This window comes from Ziziphus jujuba, chromosome 3 (genome assembly GCF_031755915.1).
Source record: "Ziziphus jujuba cultivar Dongzao chromosome 3, ASM3175591v1".
Classification (NCBI taxonomy): domain Eukaryota; kingdom Viridiplantae; phylum Streptophyta; class Magnoliopsida; order Rosales; family Rhamnaceae; genus Ziziphus; species Ziziphus jujuba.
The window spans coordinates 3,449,811-3,477,324 of NC_083381.1; the positions used below are offsets into that span (position 1 = coordinate 3,449,811).

The 27,514-nt window shown below is 32.9% G+C and overlaps 4 protein-coding genes and 1 long non-coding RNA gene across 27 annotated transcripts; 2 read left to right on the top strand and 3 right to left on the bottom strand.

Moving 5' to 3' along the window:
• Positions 1–331: 331 nt before the first annotated feature.
• Positions 332–9,392, top strand: LOC107421897 (pentatricopeptide repeat-containing protein At1g20230). Of its 23 annotated transcripts, none has more exons than XM_060815779.1 (8): positions 332–682; positions 1,951–2,152; positions 2,406–2,559; positions 2,740–2,906; positions 3,046–5,463; positions 5,599–6,164; positions 6,679–8,098; positions 8,180–9,392. In XM_060815779.1, the coding sequence occupies exons 4-5, from the start codon at positions 2,851–2,853 to the stop codon at positions 5,330–5,332; spliced, it is 2,343 nt and encodes a 780-aa protein (XP_060671762.1). In that variant the 5' UTR covers positions 332–682; positions 1,951–2,152; positions 2,406–2,559; positions 2,740–2,850; the 3' UTR covers positions 5,333–5,463; positions 5,599–6,164; positions 6,679–8,098; positions 8,180–9,392. The 23 variants fall into 23 exon arrangements, with proteins under 23 accessions (XP_060671762.1, XP_060671763.1, XP_060671761.1 ...); XM_060815780.1 differs by lacking the exon at positions 2,406–2,559 and having other exon boundaries at positions 8,180–8,310; positions 8,643–9,392; XM_060815778.1 differs by lacking the exon at positions 2,406–2,559 and having other exon boundaries at positions 6,679–6,827; positions 8,014–8,098.
• Positions 6,687–13,776, bottom strand: LOC132803261 (uncharacterized). The gene is made up of 4 exons (XM_060815851.1): positions 13,689–13,776; positions 13,489–13,617; positions 13,138–13,387; positions 6,687–6,799 (listed from the first exon to the last, which is right to left on the bottom strand). The coding sequence occupies exons 2-4, from the start codon at positions 13,549–13,551 to the stop codon at positions 6,687–6,689; spliced, it is 426 nt and encodes a 141-aa protein (XP_060671834.1). The 5' UTR covers positions 13,552–13,617; positions 13,689–13,776.
• Positions 13,777–14,009: 233 nt separating this feature from the next.
• Positions 14,010–15,207, bottom strand: LOC132803262 (uncharacterized). The gene is made up of 4 exons (XM_060815852.1): positions 15,113–15,207; positions 14,584–14,955; positions 14,087–14,511; positions 14,010–14,037 (listed from the first exon to the last, which is right to left on the bottom strand). Exons 1-4 carry the CDS (start codon positions 15,194–15,196, stop codon positions 14,010–14,012), a joined length of 909 nt encoding a protein of 302 aa, XP_060671835.1. The 5' UTR covers positions 15,197–15,207.
• A 2,924-nt stretch (positions 15,208–18,131) lies between these two features.
• Positions 18,132–21,359, top strand: LOC132803263 (pentatricopeptide repeat-containing protein At5g16420, mitochondrial-like; the record flags this gene model as incomplete). Its single annotated transcript, XM_060815853.1, has 3 exons — positions 18,132–19,013; positions 19,278–19,342; positions 19,451–21,359. A coding segment is annotated over one exon (825 nt), but the record flags the coding sequence as incomplete, so codon positions are not given.
• Positions 21,360–22,246: 887 nt separating this feature from the next.
• On the bottom strand, positions 22,247–22,917 carry LOC132803306 (uncharacterized). Its single transcript, XR_009638395.1, has 2 exons — positions 22,779–22,917; positions 22,247–22,373 (listed from the first exon to the last, which is right to left on the bottom strand). It is a non-coding gene; the product is annotated as an uncharacterized LOC132803306 (long non-coding RNA).
• Positions 22,918–27,514: the final 4,597 nt, after the last annotated feature.

The window sequence follows — 27,514 nt, forward strand, 5'->3', positions numbered from 1 at the left end:
AATCTTTTTTTTTTTTTTGTGCTTCTTGAGTTTCGATCAACATGGATATTTGTGTAAAATCACACTCTTGACAATTTTATCTGGCATTTTTTTTTTTTGAAGAATTATCTGGCATGTTAAACAAATTTAAATCTGCATTATACTATCCCGACTCATAAAAAGTTTTTTTTTTTAATTTTTTTTTTAATTTTTTATTTTTTAGATTTTGACTTAAAAAAAAGAAGAAAAAGAGGTTTTATAACAAATTTCAATTTTTCCTCTAGAAAATTTTTTTTTTTTAAATTAAAATTTAGGATTTTTTTTTATTTTTTTTTTTTTTAATGATTTTGTTTCGGTTTTAAGACTGGAAGAAGAGAAAGCAGGAAACTCTTCTGCTACTTTGACTCTGTGGGTACTGCTGGCCGCCAAGCCACCATTAGCTGCTTCTCCTTGTAGCCTCCGTTGGGTCTCACTCCTTTTTGCTTGCTTTCCATTGCCAATTTGGAACAGAAAACACTTTTCACTCTCACTGGATTCCTCAATCATTCCATCCGCTCCTACTTCTAGATAATTTTTCTGTTTTTCGTTTTCTCCAAATTTTCTGTGCAGAACTGGGTGAACAACACGAAAGCCATAAAATCTCTAACAAAAACTTGCAAACCCATGAACAATTCAATGCGCACTTGGAACATAACTTACAAAGGTACAAACTTTCCATCAAATTTATCATTTTGAACAAACAACAACCAAAAAAAAAAAAAAAAAAAAAAAAGACAAAAAAATGATTGCAAAAGTAAAGAAGTCCATCCACATTGTCAGTGTTCAACTTAGAGGTTTTATTTATTTATATATTTTTGCCATGTATGATAGTGTATTGCTTGAGACATTGTGGTTATATTGGTTTATCTTTCGTAGTATTGTAATATTGTTTTGGTTTGAATTATGAAACTATGTTTATATTTTTGTGGTTTTGGTATATATATCTACATTTACATTGTAACTAATTGGTTTCATAAGCCTTATTGGTTAGTTTTATAGAAAGTGTTTTTATAGGCTTTCAATACATATGTATGATTTGGCTTGATTTTCTCAATGGGTATGTGGAAAGGATTGAGATTTGAAACTTTTATGACTAGGGGTGGATGATAGTTGATAGGATTTGTTTAGAAGATGAACAGAAATTCGGAACATGTGAACGATTTTTTTGTTTTCGTTTCGAGGATTCTCTTTTTCCTTTTGGTGCCCTATAGATCATTCATTTCCCGTAACAGAAACACAGAAATGGTATTCGGAGGAATTTTTTAGAGAGACTATTATGAAATAAATGAATGGTGGATTGGAGGTGCATGTTTTAGTTGTCGAAGTGAAAAATGTATTAAATATGCCTTATCAATCAGGTTTATAGACCTTGCTTTGCATTTTATTGATTCTCTACCTAGCATAAATTAATATGTTTTCATCGATTGATGCCTGTAACTAAACGATTAATGTTCATAAGCCTTGTTCTTAGTTAAAACTCTTTTTGCCAGATATGTTTATTTTATTTATTTATTTTTTCTTTGTTTGTGTTTCGGGCTTGGGGAGGGAAAGGGCTAAGGGTTATTAGCTTCTATTAGCATGCATTTTGGTGGTCATGGAGAAGTAGGTGGTAGTTGCTGCTACTAATCCTGTTGGCGTTGACATGACATGCCCATAGATTTCAAATACATGGAGTGCTCTCCTGTTATTTCTCTTTCTGATTCCTGCATTAACTTAATAGAGGAAAAGTAATATCTGTGAATACATTTTGGCAATTAGTTGGTCTAGCTTTTGCTGGAAATTCTTGTTGCAAGTTTATATTTTCTTAAGCAATTGCCATTCCTCTAATAAGGATGGCAGATTTTGATGTTTACCCATTTAGATATACTTTCAACATGTGTTGATATAATGCATAGGTAGGTCTTCTGATCAATTTACGTTTTTTACTTGCAGATTTGAATAATATGTCCTTCAGGTTTTCGTAGATCTTGAAGTTTATTTGCTTGGAGCACCAGAAATTACTTTCTCAGTTAAGTCATCTGTATATATATATATATATATATATATATATGACCAGTTCACTGCTACAAATGGTCAAGTCCAAGAAGAGACTGAAAAGTAATTAGGCTAGCAATACTTGCTATCTGTCTTGCTGGTAAAGCTCTCAAAATCTTAGTTTTTAGCATTTTGTTTTGGTTAAATAACTGCTTGTTTGATGACTTTCATGTGTTCTCTCTCTCTCTCTCTCTCTCTCTCTTTCTCTCTCTATCTTCTATTTTTCCTTTTTTAGTGGACTATTAGTATACAAGTATAGCTTAATGACAAATGTTTTCAAATTTGAGTGGTTTTTTTTTTTTTTTCTATTTCTTTATTAGTGTTATTATTTTAAGAGTCCTTCATACCTGCAGCTAGGTGAGAACTCAACTATCACTTATATAAACGCAACTACACAGTTAACAAAAAAAGCTCCAAGACCCAAAAAAAAAAGGAAAAAAAAGAAGGGACTGAAATGTTTCCAAACGGTCATTAATATATGAATATGGAACGTGTGTTTTGCCAAAGGTACATGGTTAGTGTGCTGCAAATGACTCTGAGGATAATTTCATTAACTTTTTCATGGATACAGGAATCCTACACTGGTTTTAAAAATTCATCATTTGGTTTCTGTGGTGAACTTTCTGTATTTGTTAAACATAAAAAGGTGGATTATAATTTTCCATTGCTTTTTGGTTGCTTTATCAGATATTCTATAGATTCAAGCACAAATTTATGTGACTTTGGGGCCAAAGCTTAATTGGTCATTAAGATTTTTTAAGGACTCTGGAGAGAACATGGTTTCATTGGCTCAGTTTGATGACAAGCTTTCATTTCGGTGGTCTGCTGTTTTATGATTTATCAGACATGAACAGGTATAAAATGGACGTGATTGAGTGTTTTGTGAAGAATGGTTTGTTTCAGCTGCATATTAGTTGTCTTATGTGTTCAATCCATGTTCGTTTTGTTGTAGCTCTAGCAAGTAATGCCTCTGGTTGAATGTTTATTGGGTAGGTGTTGGAGGATAGCCATGACAAGGCAAGCTCTCTATCTACTTGACCGGTTTAACCACAGCATCCTCCACTTTCTAAATTCCACCACAGTTTCTTTATCACACACACGACTGGCTCATGCTTACATACTCAAAACTGGACTTTCCAATGATAACCATCTCACTACTAAACTCCTTTCTCTATATGCCAATAATTTCTGCTTTCTAGATGCAAATCTGATCCTTAATTCAATTCCCAACCCCAACTTGTTCTGTTTCTCCACTCTTATACATGCTTTTTCAAAGCTAAATAATTTTGGTCACTCACTCAGGGTCTTTTCTCAAATGTTAACTCATGGAATTCTTCCAGACAGTTATCTCTTTCCCAGTGTTGTCAAGGCCTGTGCTGGGTTACCATCCTTGAAAGCTGGTCGGCAGCTTCATGGAATTATATCTGTATCAGGGTTTTCCTCCGATGCATTTGTGCAGGCCTCTTTACTGCATATGTACCTTAAATGTGGTCATCTCAGGGAAGCACACAAGCTATTTGATGGATTGTCCCAGCGGGATATGGTCATTTGGAGCGCTTTGATTGCTGGGTACTCTAGATTTGGATGTGTAGATGAGGCCAAGGTACTCTTCTATGAGATGAGGAATGCAGGTTTAGAACCCAATACGGTGTCATGGAATGGAATGATCACAGGTTTCAATCATAGTGGCTTATATTCCGAGGCAACATCCATGTTTCAGAAGATGCATTTAGAAGGGTTTCAGCCTGATTCTGCTACAATTTCTAGTGTTCTTTCTGCCATAGGAGACTTGAAAGATTTTGATATGGGGATCCAGGTTCATAGTTATGTGGTCAAGCAGGGACTTGGGCCAGATAAGTGCATTGTCAGTGCCCTTATTGATATGTATGGAAAGTGTTCCTGTACATTAGAGATGTCAGAAGTTTTTAATGAATCAGATCAAATGGATGTTGGCGCTTGCAATGCTTTGGTTACAGGGCTCTCACGAAATGGTCTCGTTGACAATTCGATGGAGGCATTTAGGAGATTTAAGGGCCAAGAATTGGAATTGAATATTGTATCTTGGACATCCATAATTGCATGTTGTTCTCAAAATGGGAAAGATATGGACGCTTTGGAACTTTTTAGAGAGATGCAGTTGGAGGGTCTGAAACCAAACTCTATAACAATCCCTTGCTTGCTTCCAGCTTGTGGCAATATTGCAGCATTAATGCATGGGAAGGCAGCCCACTGTTTCTCTATTAGGATTGGAATCTCAAATGATGTATATGTGGGTAGTGCATTGATTGATATGTATGCAAAATGTGGTAGAATCGAATTGTCCCAGCTTTGCTTTGATAAAATGCCCAACAGAAACTTGGTTTCTTGGAATGCCATTATGAAAGGATACGCAATGCACGGGAAGGCTAAGGAAACCATGGAGATGTTCCATGAGATGCAGAGGAGTGGACAAAAGCCTGATTTAATAAGTTTTACTTGTGTGCTATCTGCATGTAGCCAGAAAGGCCTAACAGATGAAGGGTGGTTTTATTTTAATAGCATGTCCCAAGAGCATGGTATAGAAGCTAGACTGGAGCATTATGCTTGCATGGTAACACTGCTTGGCCGTGCTGGAAAACTTGAAGAGGCTTATTCAATGATAAAGAGAATGCCATTTAAACCAGATGCATGTGTATGGGGAGCTTTATTAAGCAGTTGTAGAGTTCACAATAATGTGGGGTTAGGTGAGATTGCTGCAGAACATCTCTTTAAATTAGAACCAAGAAATCCGGGGAATTACATTCTTCTGTCCAATATTTATGCTTCGAAGAGCATGTGGAATGAAGTGGACAGAGTGAGGGATATGATGAATAGCATGGGTCTTAGGAAAAATCCTGGTTGTAGTTGGATTGAGGTAAAAAATAAAGTTCATATGCTTCTTGCAGGAGACAAACTGCATTCTCAAAGGAAACAAATTATTGAAAAATTAAATAAATTGAGTGTAGAGATGAAGAAATCAGGTTACTTTCCCAATCATAATTTTGTGCTGCAAGATGTAGATGTGCAGGACAAGGATGAGATTTTGTGTGGACATAGTGAGAAGTTGGCCATCGCATTTGGGCTTCTGAACACTCCTTCAGGATACCCTTTAAGGGTAATTAAGAACCTTAGAATCTGTGGTGATTGCCATGTGGTTATAAAATTCATCTCCAGTTTTGAAGGAAGAGAAATTTCTGTAAGAGACACAAATCGTTTCCATCATTTCAAAGATGGAGTTTGTTCTTGTGAGGATTTCTGGTGAGTTACCGGCTTGTTCCAGTGGGAGATTATTCATCAAACGAATGAAACATGTTCATGTTACTATGTCCTTCTGTAAGAGTGCAAGCGTTAGATGAATTGAATTCAAAGCAATCCAGAGAGCAGCATTCTAAGGTGTGGGAACTGAACTTGCTTAAATAACTTCTAATACTGTGTTTTTTAAGTTATAAATAACTCACCCTAAGATGATAGCTTGCATAAGGGGTTGCTACAGGTTTGAATACTTAAAATTTTTTTCTTAATGTGCAGAATAGTTATTTACATGGACAATAGCTAGTTCAGTTGGAGTAATAGATTCAGATGAAGAACTGGGGTGATGGTTACTTCTTTTTCTTATATATGCTGTTTGCATCCCATGGTTGAGGCCGAAGAATTTTGACATTTACAATTTGTTTATTTAATTGTCATCTAGTTTTACATGATAAAACGTTAATTTTGGTCCACTAAGTTTGTTCAGTGATTTATATTAATATGATGTCTTCTTTTGTGTTTTAATCAATTTCCAAAGTGTTAGTTTTTGTTTAAACGGGCCAGTAATTCTCTCTACATGGGATCCTTTATTCGTTACACATATCCTATATCCATAGGTATTTCTGAAATCTTTCAAGAAGATGCAATTAGCCTTTTATATATAGGTGGCATGAAGTTTGTCTTTCTGTTCTCGTATTCAAATCTGTTACTAAGGCATATATTTATTTCAGAGGCAAATTCCACCTTTTCTTTTTAGGGAGCAACCCAGAAGCAGATGAGATGCTGAAGATGTGGAAGAAAATCATGTGAAGGAGTCATGGGAGGATGAAGGTGAACCTACTCTGGTATTGTTTGTAGCTTAATCATGCTCATGTCATATATTTTCAAAAATAAAATTTCTGCTCATTATTCAAGTGGAAAACATTTATTATATTATTTTTCTTGATTGATTAACCAGTCTTGGAGTTCAGTTTTCATCTTTTGAAAATTTAAATTGATTTGTTGACCTATGGATATTATTTCATATGTTCATTTTCAGCTTCCATAATTATATTCCATCATCATCAATGGAGCAATATTTTTTCTTTTCCAGGAGTTGTTTTTAAAAGTAAATGTTGTTTGATCTTATAACCTTAAGAGATGCTTTACCTTTTTTTGAAAGATTTCCTGTTATGATAATTTACCTTGGGTGCTTTAATTTATTTTCACAATGAATTATAGTTTACGGTTTCACAGACATGTTGTTACAGCAGTGACATTGGATCACCATGCTATGTCCATTATATGTGTGACTGGTTTCTAAGCATATATACTAACATAAATTGTGCTTTTCTTGTCTTCCCCTTCTTCCCCTGTAAGTGATGGGATCAAGAATCTCCAATGCAACGAATTGCTGATAAGCCCATCAGTAAAGCTGCAGCAAAGGCAGCTGACAAGAACAGAAAAGCCATTAAAGCAGCTGTTGAACAACCACTAGATCCTGTCGCCAAGAAACTTTGCTAACAAAGGTGATGGAGAATAGTAATTGAATAAGCAGTATCAATAATTTGTTTGCAACAGTCTTAAGAATATCCACAATATTAATGAAGGTTCATGAATTAATCTAAATTCTTGTACATGAACCATATTTAATTAGTTAGTAATATCTAGGTTTGTTAATATCTCTTGCGGCATGTACCACATTAATTATGTGTTTTCAAGTTCATGTACTTAGATCTCTATACAAAAAGAATATCGATGAATAGAGATGCAGATATTATCCAATAGAGATGGAAAACATGCAGATATTATCCAATAGCGATGGAAAACAAACCTAGGTGTAATGCCTATGGTTTCTAGGAGTGCTTCCTAGAGTTTACTGGTGTTATTCTAGCATCCTATATTTAATTCTTCAAGTTTGTTTCTGTTGTCGTACATCACCTATGGTTTCTAGGAGTGATTCCTACTCGTGTGATGCTACCAACCTATCTTTAATTTTTCATCTTTGTTTCCGTCCTACATTGGAATGTTTGTGTGCTAGTGTGGTTTCTGTTTATCCTGGATGCTTATTATTGTTACGTACACAGGAATTACTCCCTGATTTTGAATGGAGAGTGCTATATGTATTGGGTTATATATATGAAATACAGCAAGGTTGTCAAAGATCTTGTCCTATGCATACTAAAGAATAGTTTGCTAAGAGATGATGAGAAAACACTTGATACTCCCAAAGTTGAAAGTGAGTTACTAGAATTTGCATAACTCATTTGTTACATAACTAGACCATTTGAGGTTCGTCTAAGTGTTGGTTTTTCCTTCCAAAAGATTGGGGAAAGTTTGGACTTAGTATGCAACAAGTTTCCATTATATTGCACTACATTTCAAGGCGCTGATGAGACCGTCAAGGACTTCACTTTAAGATTTATATGGTTCTTAGCACTATTAGCCTTTTGTGGAAGCTAAAGATTATTGTTTCTGAATATGGCTATATATATATATATATATGGTTCAACCATCAATTAGATTGAAAATAAATAAAGTGCCATAAAATGGATTTAGTGTTGGGTGTATTCTTACGGAGAAGTTGCATCGAATGGGAAGTTTTCTATTTTCATTTCATATCTTTTTCGTTTTCTTCTTTTATTTTATTATTGTTCTCCTATTTCTTACCTTGGTATTTCTTTTTTCTTTTTTCATTTTTTTGGTTTTGTTTAGCTACTTTTGCTGAATTTTGCTGCTCAGTTGTCTCTTTCAAGACTCTGTGACTTTGTCGCTGGTCTCCATAGAATTCGCAAACAAGGTGGATCTCAAACTTTTTTACTTGCTATTCAATGGCAATTAGGAAAATAGTCTTTTAGTTTTATCCAATTTTTCTGGACAGAAGCGGGTGATCAATCACAAGCCAAAAATATCTGAAAAGAACTAGCAAATGCATGAAGAATTCATAATGCAATTGGAAGATAACCATATGCATGAAGACTTCATAATGCAATTGGAAGATAACTTACAAAGGTACAAAGTTTCCAACAGATTTATTGTTTTGAACACACACACACACACACACACACACAAAAAAAAAAAAAAAAAAAAAAAAAAAAAAAAAGGATATGTAGTAGGCATATTGCAAGTGTAATGAAGTCCATCCATATGACCAATATTCAATTTAGATTTTATTTTTTTGCTATTTATGATTGTGTATTGCTTTAGATATTGTGGTCATATTGTTCTATCTTGTGGGCAATAGTGTAAAAGTTACTTTGGTTTGAATTATGTAAATATGTGTCTTTAGATGGTTACTAATTGGCTTGGTAGACTTTAATAATTTTATGTTAGTATTTTCATAGGTTTACAATAAAATGGTATAATTGGCTCGATTTCCTCAATGAATAATTGAAAGAGATAGAGATTTGAAACTTCGATGGATAGGGATGGAAAAATTCAGGCATTTGAACTACTTTAATTGAGCATGAGGCTTTATTGTTTTGTTTCGAGGATTCTTTTTCCCTTTGACTGCCTATGGATTGTCCATTTTGTGTAACAGACAAAGAAATGGATTTTTGAGGTGTTTTGTTTTTGTTTTTTTTTTTTGTTTTTTTTGAAATAAAGATACTATTATAAGATAAATGAGTTGTGGTGCATTTTTTAGTATTAGAAGTGAAAAATGGATCAAGTATGCCCAGTAGTTATCGGGTCTATAAACCTTGTTTTACATCTATCTATTTTGCTAGTTTAAATTAATGTTTGGTCTTATGCTGTTATCTATGTGCTTTCTTTTCATCCTCTATCAATTGATGTCTCCAACTAGAGGATTTGTGTATTCAAACCTTGTTATTAGTTAAAATATGTTCACCGTGCAGATATTTTATTCCTTTTCTATTTGTTTATCTTTTCAAGCCCTATATCTTTCATGTTAAATTTGGATTTTAATATGGCTTTTGTATTTTGGACCATATTATTGTCATTATCTACAATCAGTATATCATTTACATACAAACAAAGAATGGCGTATATATTCTCTGTATCTTTTACATAAACACATCTGTCACTCATTTATTTTAAATTCATTATTTAGAATGGCAGGATCAAATTTTTGATATCAGTGTTTTGGAACTAGTTTTAGTCCATATAAAGATTTCATCAATTTACAGACCTTTTTTTATTTATTTTGGTGTAGAGAAATCCTCAGGTTGTTCTATATAGATTTTTTCATCAAGATTTCCATTAAGATATACTGTTTTAACATCCATTTGATGTACTTGAAGTTTTCGTAATGTAGGGATCGCCTATACCATCTTTATGGAATTTATTCTCGTTGATGGAGAATATGTATACTACAACAAATATCTTTTTTTTGGGAACATTTCCTTAAAAAAATATGATAAGTGTGTTAAAGTTATATTAAATATGCGGATCGAAAATATACATAATAATTTCATTTAAGTATAAAATATATTAGTCTCTAAACGCAGCCATTGATAAATTAAATTTGTAATACTGCAAAATAGAAAACAATGTAATAATAGTGCCTATGGACACTCTATTTTCATAACATTCTCAAACTGATTTTTGAAAATCCTAATCACAAATACGGCGTATATCTGTTTACTTGCCCTAGACCTTTAATAGTTTGTGTAAGTTAAACTTATCTATTATGTTTAACGCACATTAAAATAATAATAATTTAATAATAAATATAATAATAATAAAAATATGGATAAGTCAAAAATAAACTTTTAAAAATAATTGATCCTCCAGTCAATGGGCCAACCGTAATATTATAACCAAGGATCTATTACATGAAATAATAAATAAGTTAGTCCCATTAGTAGCATAAATCAGACATTGTAAATAGGTAATTGATTATACTAAGTGCATAATATATTTATTTATCTAACAAAGTGTTGAATAAAGCATTGAGCTTTTATCTATATAAATTGGACTCCCAAGACTTGGTAGCCAAATACATATGCAAATACATATGCTAGGTGTGTGCGGTGCTTTGCCGTTATCTGAGTCAATAATTATGTTAAATTATTATTACAAATATTAAATATACCAACGCATATGAATTGTGCTCAATGTAAACGCATATAAATTTTGTGCTTAATATCTTTCTTATACCACATTTAGTTGCAGCTCAATGAACTTGCAAAAAAATATAAGATATTAGACATCTTATAGTTTTAAAAAACTTTTGCATTATTATTTAATTCATTGTTATTTTTTTTATGCAAACACCAAGATTTTCTATTTGAGAAAATAAATCTAAAATTGATACTATCTCTACTTATAACAAATCAAAATTTCATGTTCACTTTGTTAAAGAAAAAATAAAGTTGTCCGACGTCATTGATACTAAAAATTTTGAATAACACAATTAGGAGATCATGAATTTATTTTGTTATGTTTAGCCTGCTCTATGACAGTCCAAACCAATTGGCTTTCTACGTCCTGACAATATCAGAAGCCCCTAAAGGTGTAATTCACATAAAACATAAAATTTAAAGCTAATTTTTTTTTTAAACATAAAATAATATAAAAAGAGTGCAAATGGATTAAATCATAAACAGCCAACAATCATACAAAACCAACAATTACATCCAAATTTAATAAAATTTTAACATATTTTATATTTATTGAATTGGTTATTTTTAAATACCAAAATTGATAACTAATCCAATCCCTTTGGATTTTAAAATTTTCATTCTAATCCAATTTAAATGGATTGAATTGGTTGATTTCATTGGATATGTTATAATATTGTACACACTTATTCCACATTTAATAGGATTTAATCAGAAAATTTTAAATTGTAATTTAAGAGGTTAAAGTAGTTTACTATATAAGAAAAAACCTCACACTAAATAACAAAAAGAATACTCTTTGCAGGGCAACCAAGTGGTAATAGCTGCTTTCCTAGGCAATGACTTAAGTTTGAATCTCTCCATCCTCAAGTATTAAAAAAACAAAATAGCAAAAAGAATAATAAGCCTCCAAATAATGCAAAAGAATCATTTCAGTATTCTTAGTCTTAAGAGCTCATACAAAAGGCATGCCTATCCTAAACATTCTTTAGACTTTATTATTAATTATGTCTAATCTTACCTCTTAACATATGCACTACTTCAGCATATAAAATGAAATACAATATAAAAGGTTTTCTAAATTGGAAATTGAAAATGGAACAGAAAAATATTAAATAATATAAAAATCATATTGTATCCATTTGAGAGCCACAAGTACAAAGGATAAATATGTAAAACCAACATTAATCAATTAGATGGTAAGCAAAATAAAATTACCTAAAAGCCATGTCACATCTATTCCATAAAGATAGAAAGCAAAATTTTAAAATCAACACTAGTTAATTGACGAGCAGGCAAAAAATAGTAAAAAGACCTAAAAACCATATTGCATCCAATTGAAAGCTACAAATATGAATGATAATTATGTAAAATCAACACCAATTAATTAAAGAGTAAGAAAAATAAAATTATATAAAAATCATATCATATCCATTTACAACAATAAATATAAAAAAGTAAATTTGTAAAATTAACACTAATCAATTGGAAAGCAAGTAAAAAATAGTAACACCATATGTTTAAAAAAAAAATCAATAAAAATTGAAAAAATTATATAGGTGCCATTTAACCTTTTATTGGAACTTTTAGTATGATGCACGTAAACAAGTCCCAAAAAACTAAAAAATAAAAAAAAAAAGAAGAAAGAAAAAGAGATAGGAATGACTTTTCCCAAATCTAAAAAACATTATTCCCAATTGACAACTGTTTTTATTTATTTATTTTAACTAATTCTATTTAACATCATTTAGCATTAAGTAGCTGTTTCCATTAATTACAATTCATATCAAGGAGTTGCAAATTACAAACCAATTGATGGTGATTATGGATATGTGATGTCTCATGGCACATGTTCACTTTTATATTATCATTATACAAGTTAATTGGTACCAAATTGTTTATAAAATAATATTATACGTATTTGTACTTATAATTTACTTATTTATTTAAGAATTCAAATATTCATATTTATATGTTATATTAATTATTCTAACAATATTTGATAAATGAATTGGTAAGGCGTTGGCCCCACATTTTTGTACCCAAATACAGGGCGTTCCTTAGGGTTTTTTCGATAAATAGCCACTTTACAATTGCAGTTTAGAAAAATAGCAAATTTTTTTTTTTTTAAAAAACTAACCACCTTGGGACAAAAATACTCTTGAAAATATTGAAAATTACGCAAAAGGTTTTTTTTACACCCTTTCCTTTCTTCTACACAGCCGTTCGTTCGTGGGGGTGGGGTTTCTACAAAACTGTTCGTGGGGTTTCTCTAAACTCTTTGCATCTCATCGCCTCTCACTCTCATTTTTTTGTATTTTCTCATATCTCAAACTAAAATCAGGTAAAAATTTTATCTTTTTTCTTATTAGATGAAAGTAAGGAAATATGTGTTTTTTTTGTTTTTTCTCTTTCTTTTTTTTCTTGTAAGTTTTATTAGTTTAGGGTTTTTTAAGCTTTTTATTTGATATGGGTATGCAAGAAATTGATTTATGAGATGTTATATGTGATTTTAAAGATACTTAGGTGGCATATGGTTTGAAAATGGGAGAAATTTTTGTGTAAAACTGAAAAATCGCGAAAAACAGTAAAAACGGAGGAAATTTGGCGAAAAAGATGAATTTCCGCCAATTTCCTCCAGTTTGTCAGTTTTCGCAAATTTCCACCAAATTTCCGCCAATTTGCCGCCAGTTTTCCGCCAGTTTTTCCGCCAGTTTTCCGCCAGTTTTCCACCAGTTTTCCGTCAGTTTATTACTTTGCTGAGGGGTATTTTGTGCCAATTCACATGTAAACTCGTCAACGGAGTCTACAAGATCCGGCCGCTGCTCATAAAAGGATGCAGACCGCAGTAAATATGGTAACATTATGCATAATTTCTGGAAATAAATTTGTCCCTTGTATCGGTTACCAGCCTTATCTGAATCATATACAGTCATGCGACGCTCTTTTAAGTCCACGTGCCCTACCACCCAATGTATGTTGCCCTTGTTTAGTGGAATCAACAACTGTCAATACATTACAGAATTTCAGTTAGCACAATAGATAAAGGAAGGCACATGAATAAATGAATAGTTAACATTACACAATTTGGACATGTATATATTACATGATTTACGTATTTCCATGGCTTGGACTCCTTCATTCGAATCCCCAGCACATATTCTTGCATTGCGTATGAGAATTGGAACTTAGATGGATTGTCGATGAACTTTCCATGACATTGCTCAATGTATACCTACAACAAAATAATTTATTAGTTATCTAAAATCACAATAGCCACATATAGGACACCTGGCCGTTACTTACCCAAAATCCTCCATCTAGCACCTCAAAACTAGGATAAAAAATATCAGGAAATTGATTGGCACGTACACGAAATAGGTAAGGCAGGACTTCCATATGCTGCATTGAAAGACGAGTTAATTTTAAATTACATCCATGCAGTTGAACAACTATCTATGGAATTTATCAAATTATAAAATAAAAATCTTGATCGAAAAATACTTACATCGTGATTCAGCCACTTCTCACTATTTATAAGCAACTGGAAAAAGTCTTTACCCGCAGTCAAAATGTCCATATCAACCTTTGCTGCCCAACCAGACTTCATAAATTTGTCAAAATTTTTTACAAGTCTCGTAGGTACTGGGTCGAACTTCAAAGTAGAAGATGCACCAGGTAAAGTGCGCTGTAGTTTTTTCCGCAAGCCCCCGACACTATAAGGAGTTGTAATAGCTGCTGCCGCCTTCCTATCCCTCCTCCCAATATCTATGTTTTGCTTAGCAGCTGCTACCTTTCTTGCACGTCTCCCGGCAGGAAACTTTGATGGAGACACTTTCTCAATAATCGTAACACTTGGTCCTGCATCGTCGTCAACATATGGCTGTGACTGTCTATCAACGGGGGTCGCATCGGGACCATACTCTTCTTTATTTTCATCCCCTTGAACGTCCATCCCATCTCCCAACCCGTCAGCACTAACTCCCACTCCTTGGTGCTTCATTAACTTATCAAGCTTGGTGTCCAAACTTGCAAACTCTCTAAGCATGGCGATTCGTAAATCCTTAACGTCTTGCCGTACACTAACCACTTCGCCTTCAAGGATTGTTAATCTCTCTCTCAAAGGTACCTAAAAGAAATAATAATTATTAATACTTGCAATAATGAAAAAAAGATAAACATTCATACAATTTATTCAAACCTCATCATGGGATAGAGTCGTTGGAGGTTGGGATGGAGTCGTTGGAGGTTGGGATGGAGTCGATGGTTCAACATGAACATGAGCAGCAACTCCTGCAGTCGATGAAGAAGGCTGGTCTGTCGGCTTATGTCCCATTCGCCGCCTCCCTCCTTTTTCCATAATTTCCACAGACGCCTCTTTCCGTTTCTTACTTATTCCACTTCTTGTAAGTGGAATACCTTCATCTTTTTCATCATGACTTGCCTGTGGTGGCTTGTCTCGAACAGCAGGTGCAACATTGTATGGAGTACTGTCATGATGTACATCCAATGCCAAGTTGCCGATATATGCATGCTCAACTTCAGTCACATTCATTAAGCCATGAACGGGATACTGCAAAAGACAAAAGGGATTATAATCAAGTGATTAGCAAGTAATACTAATATTCATACAAATACTGCAAAAGTGTATAAATAATATTATTATGTTGGAATGTATATATATATATATATATATTTGTACATATAAGTGGAAGAACTCATAGACTTACATCACGATGATCGAAGAGTTCAGTGGCCTTCTCAAATCTTGGCACTTGTGAAAAATGCCAATTAAGAATTCGAGGGAATGCCATGTCCGGCAACTTCTTTCTGAATGCTTGACCCAATGAAGGAATTGTCTCAAAACCCCAAATCTGTCAAACAATTAATTAGTAATGAATAAGTAACGAAATACACACCATAAATACAAGTGTAACAAACTTTAAATAATAGTGTAACAAACTTACCATGAAAGCCAAAGGAAACCCACAAAGACTATAACTCTTTGACTTGTTTAAAGCGATGGACTCTCTATGCTCAAAAGCACTCTTCAACGATCTAATGGTGGTAGTATACGATAAAGTACCCCATGGATAGTTATTGAAGTACTCTAAATCGTCCACCATCTCCAAGTGATTATGAGGTGCGGTGGCCATGCTTTCTTTGCCTAGAAGAACCGTCTCTAGGAAATATAATAAAGCCAACTTCAATCTATCATCGTCGGCTTCATCATTGTCTTGACACTGTGCAGTCATGAAAGCTTCGGTTATCTCCGAATTAGTGACCTTTCGGTTTCCGCCAAAATACGTGCACTAATACGAGTAGAGATGTTAACCTGCCTATTGGGTTCGTAACCAAACCGTAGACCTGTAATTATGGTGAAGTCTCTCTGTGTAAATCTAGCACCACGCCATCCAAAATTGAATACCATAGAGTCCTTGTCGTCGCAAACACATTGCCTATACAGCATGCTGTTGACGATGTGGCCACTAAATTGTATCTCGTTGGCCTTCAAAAAGTGGCCAAAACAGCTATCCTCAAACTTCTTTATTTGGGTTGGAGTCAGCTTGAACTTAATATCCGACACGGCTTTCCAGAAGTTCGATCTACAATTAACCTTTGCCCTCGATATCTCCGAGTCCCAAAACCTTCGTTGGTAATCTGAATCCATTTATCTGCAAATCAAATACAACAAAACATAACAGATGGAGGAAACGTTTTTTCCGACATGAGAAAAGCCTGAAGGACAATTTTTCCGCCTGGAGGAAAAGGTTTTCCGCCTGGAGGAAAACATTTCCTCCAGGAGGAAAACATTTTCCGCCTGGAGGAAATTTTTTCCTCCAGGAGTAAAAAAATTCCCGCCAGAAGAAAAAAAAGAGGAAATATTTTCCTCGGGTTGGAAAATTTTCCAGAACCAAAATAACATACACCTAACAGGATTTGTGCAACAATATAATGAAAATGGCTAAAGAATATTTTCAAACCAGCACATAATACATTATACATTAGTAGTGTACATTATATATTGCTTCCTAAGGATAACCCATAGATATATATATTATGGTTTCACATTCAAACCTCCCATTAAATTCAAACAAAAACACAACTTCATAATAGTTTTAATTTCACATTTCACATTCTAACCATGCAACACAAACATTTCTGTCACACCAAATAACACAATATTATAAACATAGCGCATAATGACAAGGTTCAAAATTGTAAAACTCATTCAATACAGCACAACTAAAGGTTTTCAGATAAGTTCGTTACATTAAAGCGAAATTAGTTTGCAAAATATTTTCTATGTTGTACAGAGAAGCAACTTACATTAATGGGGGACAAACCACCACCAATGCTTCTCTATCTATTTATATATCTCTCTCTCTCTTTATCTATCTCTGTGAGTGTATGTGTAATTTTATCAGCTTGCACTTGTAACTCCACGATCGCAAATTTTGTGCTTCAATTTTCTGCTCAGTCCATCAGTTGCTCCTCCAATGCTGAAAGAAATAGAAAATCAATATTAGTAACCATGCAGCAATCAAATTTGTTCAAGCTGAAATTAGACCTGGTAATTTGGATCATGACACGACTCGAAAACGACATGGAATAAATGGGTTTGGGTTTATTATAAATGGGTTCGGGCCATAATCGGGTCAACCCGTTTAACACGATTATTAATCGTGTCATTTTCGGGTTGACCTGTTTAACTCGAAATTGACCCGTTACGACCCATTTATTAAACGTGTCAGTTTCAACCCGACATGATTATATACCTATTACAACCCATTTAAATTTAATTTTAAATTAATATTTTATCACTAATATAATATTTAATAACTAAAAAATATTATAAATTAAAATTTTATAAAAATAATTTTCTATTACTAATTTTTTAAAAACAAAAAATACATTTTTAATAAAACAAAAACATAAAAATAAAAATAAAATAAAATAAAAAATTCGGGTTAATAGGTTAATTTTCGGGTTAACGGGTTAATAGGTTAGTTTTCGGGTTAATAGGTCAATTTCAGGTTAACGGGTTAATAGGTCAACACGACCTGTTAAAATAATCGTGTTAAATGGGTCGTGTCGTGTTGACCTGTTTATAAACAGGTCGGGTTAGTGTTTTAGGTACCTGACACGATTAATAAATGGGTCGTGTTCGGGTTAGGTATTTTTGACACGATTATTAAACGGGTTGACACGAACACGACCCACCAACCCGAATTGCCAGGTATAGCTGAAATGCAAGAAATCCAAACTTAAAAAGCTTTAAAACTCAACAATGACATCTCACCAAACACCCATCTAAAACCACATGCAAGGTTCCCATCGAATAGAGAAGCCAACAAAGAGTGATATTGATTTGTACCAACAAAATGGAAGCAATAATTTTTTTTCTTCTCTCAAACTTGAAAGTGAAAGGAGATTGATTTTCAAAATATCATCTAGCTTCTACACCTTTAAAAACCATGACATGTACAATGAACTTAGAAATGAGAGACTCCATCAAAACTTGACTGCAACAATGATCATAACTAATTTGATTGAAGTTCAAATTCTCAACACAAATCAACCAAAATTGTTCAAGTAATAGGAACACTTATTTGTGTTGCATGCTCAAATAATGGTAGTTAATAAGCTAATAAAGTGGAAAGATGTAATCTGGTCAGCACATACAGTGATCCATGCTAATAAAAAGAACGAATTTTTATAAGATAAGCACTGTCATTAAAATCATAATCATCTACCTATACCATTTTGATGGTTGGGTACATTAAGCATGGGAAATTGGCTGATGCTATTAAGGTGATGGATGAAATGGATGAAAATGGGATTGACCCAAATGATGTTACTTATGGGGTTATGATTGAAGCTTATTGTAAAGAAAGCAAGTCTGGTGAAGCACTTAACTTGCTGGATGATATGCTTGGGAAGAAGTATATACCAAGCTCAGCGCTTTGTTGCAAGGTTATTGATGTACTATGCAGTCAAGGAAAGGTGGAAGATGCTTGTGAGTTGTGGAAAAGGCTTTTGAAGAAGAATTGTACTCCTGATAATGCTATTACAAGTACACTTATACATTGGCTTTGTAAGCAGGGTAAAATATGGGAGGCAAGGAAATTATTTGATCAGTTTGAGAAGGGTTCAATTCCGAGTGTTCTTACTTACAACACACTTATTGCAGGAATGTGTGAGAAAGGGGAGTTGTGTGAGGCGGGTAGGTTATGGGATGACATGGTGGAAAAAGGATGTGCTCCTAATGTGTTCACCTATAATATGCTAATGAAGGGCTTCTGTAATTTTGGTAAAGCGGAAGAGGGGATTAGAATTTTAGAGGAGATGATTGGTAAAGGATGTTTTCCTAACAAGACTACTTACAATATGTTGATTGAGGGTCTATATGACTTGGGAAAGGAAGGAGAAGCTTCACAAGTTCTTTCAATGGCAATGTCGAGTGGAGTCATTGACAATGATTCCTGGGTTCACTTCTTTAAAAAAATGATTGGTGAATTGGGTACGGGAACAGGAGTTCTTGACCAAATACTCTCAGACAATGCTATATAGAATTCTTGAATATATGACATATCTATGGAGCCTATGCCTCGGTGGCCTAGGAATAAGGTGACCTTATCTGATTACAATTTTTTCTTTTTAAATGGTTGATGTCAAACTTATTTCATTTGTCCATATTTTATATTTACTCTTTGTTCAATATCATTTATTACTTGGAAAATCTCTTTGCCAGTTGCTTTAATATGATTACTATGCTTTAGATGACATTAGCCTTTTCATTTTCCCTTTTTGTTCTTTTACTCACTTTTGGTATCTTTATATCCTCTATAGCTGGAAACGAATATAATGTTCAAAAATTTTGATTGCCACCAGGACTACTATAAAGGATCCTTACAGTCAATGTTGGAGGTTGGAACTTCTCTGTGACATATGTAAGAGTAAGATATCTTAATATTTTGGGTATTTTCGAGAATTGATTGTATTCTATTTTTGTAACACTGAGCCAAAAGTGTCAAATGTTTTAAGACGCTCAATGCTGTCTGTAGGTGATCAACAGCCACCCAAGTTGTTACTTGTTTCTCTTTTCTAAAGCTTTACAATTCATTGTTCAATGCTTTATAAAGATGGAGCCATTTTTTGGTTCAAATTTTATCTGAGCCAGTCAGACACTCTTCTGGTTAGTCAGCTTGTTGACATTCCTGCTACATTAATACTTGACTTCTCCCACTTCTCTTATCCTTAGGTGTTATGTGGTAAATGGCAATCTAGGGTGAGTTTTGGCAGTCTACAGTACTGCATGGCCTTGTGGCTTAGGTGAAGTCAATGCGTTAAGCTCCAGTATGGTTTAATCTTAGAAATATAACTACATTTCCCAGTGCCACACGTTTATATGCTTCAATACAGAAACTTCTTGATTCATGCAGACATCTATTCATTGCTTGCCCATCTGCCTTTGTTACTATTTTTCTGTACAAAATACATATCTAGTTTTTTCTTTGGAAATTTGAGCAGAGAATTTGTTTCATTATTCTGAGAATTCAGATGGAAGGTGTTCAGAGTTGGTTAGTGACTTAATATTGCACAACCTAGACAACTATAAATTGAAATATAATTGGTATCCTAATACTCTGGGATAAAGTGGCTGAATTTTTTTTGACCTTAGCCTAACACTATACTTTATCCTCCTAGTAAGAGACAACCCTTCCTTTCCCCTTTGTTCTCCTTGTACTAATGGGTCTTCCTGCACCATAGAAATGTGATTTTGTTGTGTGGTTATTGATTTATAAGCCGTTAGCACCAAGTCCTCCAAAGAATATACTAAAGATATAAAGCGCCAAGTCATTTCCTGTGCTTTTGATTTGATTTTTGGTTTTGTGGTTGTGTGTGGTTGATATATTTGCTCTCTTATATGGATATGTACTCATGTCTTAAGCTTGTTTGCACAAGTCTATTAATATACTCCACCTTTTCTTTCTTTTTGCTGCAATTTTTTATAGAGGATTGGAAACCACAGTTACCAGATAGATTTGGTGCCATTGCTGTACTCATGAAATCTATCAATTGAAGGGCTGAAGACACCATACCACAATGTCTGATATCATGTTTAGTCTTTTAATGCTAAATTGGTTGTGGATCTATTTTATGAATTTATTTGATCATTATTGTTTGTATAGGATCTGATTGTGAATTTGTTCCAAAACGAGCTTCACTACCACGAGAAAATTATTTAATATTCAATAATATATTATATGCAAATTTCATCTTAAAATTTGATCCTAATAGTGACATATTTGCAGCTGTGTTGCTTATACAAACTTTGGTTTTTTTGATCATGCTGGACTTGAAAGTTGAAACCAAATTGTTGTTAGTTAAGAAGTGACACATAATTGTTTGATTGACTAGGTAAAATGTTAATAAACATTTTTTTGGACCATTATTAGCACTGCCTAAATTTATTTTGTTTTCGTTGTGTTGATTTTAACATCAAAGAATATACAGTTTGCATTTTTGTCTTCAGCACATTCTATGTTGTCGTGTTCTTTAGTTAAAGTCATGAAGTTCTTTCTAAGTGGTAACTGTGTTGCTGCTGATGTCTTTTGCCTGGTGTTGCCCGGCTACTCCTGCAGATCTTTGTGAAACCAGAGAACAATCAAAATGGGATTGTATAATTAAACTGGCAGCCTATTGAGGCAGGTTGTCTCTCAGAATGTACAAGCACTCTTCGGATCCATGCTCAGTTCTTCACTTCATGTCATCTTTGAAGGTAATCAATGTTAATAGCTACTCTGTGTGTACATATATATATAAATATATATATATATATATATACAGTCCGTCATTGTTTTAGGGCAGAACAACGCAAATGTATTGATATTTTCCATTATGTAAGAATAAATATTTTTAACTTGAAGCCAACACCAGATTCAATATTAAAGTCATTGTCATTTACCAGTTCATAGCGGTTTGGACACCATAATATACCTTCACTTGTGATCCGATGGTACTTGAAGGAATCTGCTATTTGAAAACGCAACGGCTTAAAATACAAAACTATAAAATGAGCTTAATGAGTAGATAAGTAAAGTATTATAAAAATTAAATATTTTTTTTAAAAATTCTTTCTCTTAGGATCTCTCTGTTATTTTTTGAAAGTTTAAACAGTTTTTACAAAATCTATGATGTTTTTTCAAAATAACCATTTTAAAAAAAACCATATGATAAAGAAATTAAAATCAAATAATATCAATCATCTTATAAATAAAATAATATTTTTACGAATCATTATTTATAAACATCAGTAATAAAAAAATACATATAAATATATATTATATCTGCAGTGTAACAATAATATTTCTATGTGCCATATCCATTATCATAACATATCACAAGATCACAACTAGCCACTAGTGTATTGTTGACTACAGGAGGAAAAAGCTGTCAATGCGATCCTTGGTGACCAGAGGCATAGTAGATTAGGACTTTCCATCAAATCTTGAAAATCATGTGATCAAGCGGGATGATCAAATAAGCACGCATAAGTTATAATTTAACAAATCCATATCCATAATATAGTATGGTAAATAATAATCCACAATTCAGTATTCAACTCATAACTTAAAATATTTAAAAAATTTATTAAATAATATCCATAATTATCTTATCAAAACATTCTTACAAATACCAACACACATATATATATATATATATATTTGTACAGTTGTATACCAAAATTTATTTATGTCAAACCATTTATTTTAATATATCATAATATGATAAATAAAATAATTATTTTATAGCATGTAATAAAGTATATAATTCTAACAATTCTAGAAATAATAATAAGGTAATTTATATATCGTATGTTATCATTATATAATTTTCAAAATCATTTCAGAAATAAGATTCACTCACAGATTACAGTTCAAACCAGCTTTACCGTTAGATTGTCTCCAATATGAATCTTGGTACCTAAAATAATAAAAAAATATTTTTAGACTTCAAAAATTAAATCAAAGATATTGGGTGCATACCAATATCCCAAAATAACTTTAATAACTCTAAAATTTCTAAATTGAACACCAAAAGTCAAATTATACTGTGAAACCTAAATATCCGGCATCCAAAATTGGGGTTTTTCATTTGGAGACCAAGTTAATGAAATTAAACTATCCATTGGATCCCATCAACACCTAATTACAATAATTCAACTTTCATTTTATCTAATTTGTCCAATAGTATCCAAACACAGTCTCATTTTATTCGATATTAAACTAATTGATCTAAAATTGAAAAATTATCAAACGCTATCCAAAATTTACAAACTTTATTTTTGACGAAAAGCCCATGAGATGACGAATGCGATGTTATACTCACCTTGGTCCAAAAGCTTAGCCTGTGGCCAAAAAAGCTCCCAAATTTTTTGGCCAAACTTGGAATCATCGGATCTTGCAAACAGTGGAGAATCTTGAAAAATGGAGGCTGAGAATGAATTCAGAGTGTCCAAAGTAAGGGGGATAAAGATATTGGGGCATCTGAAATGGTCAAAAAATGACCCTAATTTCCATCGTTCGGCCAAGCATCTGCAACAGCTTTTGAGTGCCTATCCTGGTGCACCATCAGCTAGTTGGTCTTTAAAATTCACAGCCGAGGTCGCCAAGAGGTAGGCTTGCCGAACTTCTAGCACGTGTCTGTGATGGGAGGCAAAAAAAAAAAGGGTCAAATTTGGCCAATCTGGTTTGACATGCTCGTATGTACGGGTTGATCTGATGTGAATCCATAAGTTTGGGGAGGGTTTTTGAGACTTTTTTGATGTTTTCTGATTTGTTTAATGATGGTATGTATCTCCATGAATATAAACAGGCCTAGAGTCCACTAAAAGAAAAATTGTAAAACTGGTTTGAACATAGATAAATACGGATATTTAAAAACTTTCTAAAACTATAACTTTCTAACCATAATCCTGAGTTAGGCATTTTAGTCTACAAACTCGTATCGACGAGTTTTATGCTATGATGTACCACTCAAATCAAAATTCTTTATCAATGAAATGCCAAATTTAAGGCCTATTCATAGTCTAACTCATCAATCCCAGTCAAAATATATAAAATTCAAATTCTAATTGATAATCTTAGGGTGGGTCGTTACAGTGCGAGAAGGGTGAATTGTGCAAGGCAAGTAGTTTGTGGAATGATATGGTGGAATATGGTTGTGCTCCTAATGCTTTTACTACAATATGCTAATTAAGGCACTCTGTAATATTGGTAAAACAGAGGAGGGAATTAGAATTTTAGAGGAGATGTTGGATAAAGGATGTCTTCCCAACATGACTACTTAACTATGTTGATTGATGGCCTCTATGAATTGGGAAAGGAAGGAGAAGCTTCACAATTTCTTTTAATGACAATGTCAAGTGGAGTCATTGACAATAACTCAAGGAGTCTCTTCTTTAATAAAATTGTTAATGAATTGGAGAGGGGACAAGTCTTCTTGACCAAATACTGTCAGATAATGTTCCATGGGGTTCTTCAATATATTAAATATCTATTGGTGGCTCATAAATAAGGTGACCTTATCTAATTACAAATTTTTTTAATTAAATTTTTGATGTCATATTTACTTCATTTACCCATTTTTTTGTTTACTCTATGTTTGGTATTATTTTTTTCCTGGAAATTATTAATATGCTTTAACCAACTGAGCCTTTCCTTTTCCTTTCACTTCTTTGACTCACTTTTAGTATTGTTTAAAAAAATTGGTAGTCTCTGTAGCTAGAATCAGAATATATTGTTTAAAGAATTTGCTTGCATCCTAGGAACAATAAAATGAATATTACAACCAAATGTTGGAACTACTATGTAAAACAGGTAAGAGTTAAAGAGATTTTAATTTTTTTGGGTATTATCCGTGTTTTTGTAACACTTGCCAAAAGTTTAAAATGTTTTAAGAAGCTCAGTTCTGTTTGTAGGTGATCTACAACCATCCAAGTTGATACTTGTTTCTCTTTTTCAAAGTTGCTCTAGTTCATTGTCATCTCTTAAATAAATATGGTTAGTCAGCTTGTTTTTGGTTCAACTCTTAGGAAAGGAACTCATCTAAGCCAGTCAAACCCTCTGCTGCTTATCTGCTTGTTGACATTCCTGCTATAGTAAGGCTTGGCTTCTCCCGCTTTTGTTAGCCTAAGTTGTTACGTGGGAACAATGTTGGGTGAGTTTTGGTGGTTTGCTGGCTAAGGTGAATTGAACGCATTAAGCTTCTGTACTTTTTAATCTTAAAAACCTAATTAAATTCCCCCAGTGCCTCATATTTATGGTGACATGGTTCAATTAAGAAACTTCCTGGATCATGCTGATACTTTTATTCATTGCTTTCCTATCTGCTTTTGTTACTATGTTTCCATAGAAAATACATACATAGATTTCTTAAGGAAATTTCAATAGAGGACTTGTTTTATAATTCTTAGAATTCAGATGGACGGTGTGGAGAGTTGGTTAGTGACCTAGTCTTGCACAAGCTAAGACAATAATTAATTGATATTTAATTGACATCCGCATTCTTTGGGATCAAGTGGCTAAATTATTTTTGAACTTAGCCTAACCCGTTGTTCCCTTGTACTAAAGGGGTCCTCCTGCGCCATAGGACATGTTGGTCCTGTTTTAGAAGTTTTTACGACCAAGTTCTGAAAGAAATATACTAAATATATTAATCTCCAAAATTGTTTCTTTTATTTGCTTTTTCATTTTAGTTTTGGGATTATTTATGGTTGATGCATTTGCTTTCATGTATGGATATGTACTTATGCTTCGGCTTTTCTTTCTTATCTCGGCAAACTATTTGTACAGGCTGATTAGAAAACCAGAGTTACTAGATAGATTTGGTGACATAACTGTACGCATCAAGTCCATCAACTAATTAACGGTTAAAGAAACCAAACCACGATGTCTGATATCATGTCTAGTATTTTCAAACTAAATTGGTTGTGAATTTATTTTGATCATTATTGTTTATACATGGTCTGAGTGAGAATTTGTTCTAAACTAGCTTCATTACCATGAGAAAATTAATTTAATATTCAAAAATATTAGATGCAATTTTATCCTCATAGTGATTTCTTTGCAGCCATGCTGCTTATACAGACTTTGGCTTTGTTGGTCATGTGGGATTTGAAATTAAACTGTTGTTAGTAGAGAGGAAGAAACACTTGATTGACTAAAAAAGGTGTTCATGAATTTGTTTGGACCATTATTAGCAATACCTAAAATGAGTTTGTTTACATTATGTTGATTCACTCATCAAAAAATATGTATTTTGTATTTCTTTCCCCTGCACATTATATGTTGTTGTGTTCTTTAGTTAAAGTGATAAAGCTCTTCTTCTAAGTGGTAACTATAACATTATGTTGCTGCTGATGTCTTTTGCTGGTGGTGGTGAGCTACTTCTGCAGGCCTTTTTGAAACCATAAAACAGTCAACATGGGCTTCCATAACAAAAATTGGCAGGCCTATTGAGGTAGGGGCGTCTCTCAGAATGGACAAGCGCCGATGGAATTTGTGCTTAATTATGTTTGCTGGTGGTCATCTTGGAAGGTAATCAATGCTAATGAGAGGCTGTATATGTATAAAATGTAGTTTATTATCATCGTTGATAATCACCAAAAGGTTTGATCCAGCATTGATAAGTAGTGCAGATAAAAATTTGAGTGAAATGAAAACTTTCTTTACTCGTATTGAAGACTCTCTTATAAAACAGTTGAGGCCTTTTCATTGACATCATCTAAACTAAAATAGCATGGATGTATGCTTCAGGTGTCAGAGGAAATCTTGAAAACTATGGTAGAAGCATATTAAAGTCTCTAAAGACGATGATTCTGTCAACAAGTTTGAAAAAAAAAGATAATGTTGTTTCTATAATATTGACTTATCACACCGTCAGTAATTATATATTTAAGTTATGAAGCACTTATTTTGACTTGTTTGTTTATCTATTTATTTATTAAGTTATATTTAAACTTTTCTTTTTCTACCTTTGATGAATTTTAACTTTACTGACGTTCACATCTGCTTGAAGTGCTCTGCATTGCTTGATTAAATCCTGACCCAAAAGCAATATGCATGATGTGATGAAATCTGCAAGAATATGCATAATGTGCATGTAACCTCTGTTTTATTAGCATCTTACTTGTTACTTGCGTTTTCCGGCAATTATATTTTCCTTAACTGAAGATAGTTTTAAAATTTAAGTGCTGAACAATTACGCTTTGTGATTACTTTAATTTGTTTTTCTTTCTTTCTTTTTATTTTTTATATATTTTGCTTGACAAGAAATTGTTTTTCTTTCTTAATTGTATAATTTATTTGACTCTGGAGTTCACAAGATATTAAAAAATAAAATAGTTTCCATGCATCTTATAAAATCTATATTGCTTGAGCAAGAAGTGACTTCAGAAGCTCCAAGTTGGAAGGAACAATTGCTTTCCAAAGCAAAACAATATGTGGGTAAGAATAACTGGACCTAGGGTATGTAATGTTTTTGAAATATATACACAAAGCAAAACCCATCCATTTACTGTCACATCAATTTGGATCAAGTACTTTTAGACTTATTATCATCCTATATTCTGATGGATGAAGCAATCTGGAATTTTACTTCCAGAAAGTATAATATTCAATCCTTTAAATGTATGTGGGTCAACATTCTGTAACTATCAAAGTCAAAAGGACGAAAACAAAATAAAAAATCAGAAAAACAAGGGGAGCCCGATACATGGGTTGAGACCACATCTAATACGTGTCAAGATTGACCATATTCATGTTGTGTTGTGTCATGTTTATGTGAAATTTAATTAACCCAAACATGATCTGTTAAATTTTTGTGTAGAAATAGATAAATTCGAATCTATTCGTTAAATTATCATGCAATCTGTTATCCAACCTGTTAATCTATTAAGAATATATAAAAATTTAAAATTTAAATTTGAATTAGTTTTTAAATAATAAAATAATATATTTTTTTAAAAAAATCCTATAGAGAGACTTATTTGTTTCTAGACTTTTTAAAAAATAAAACTAAAAAAAAAAAATTAATTCATATTTAACAATAAATCAAATAATTTT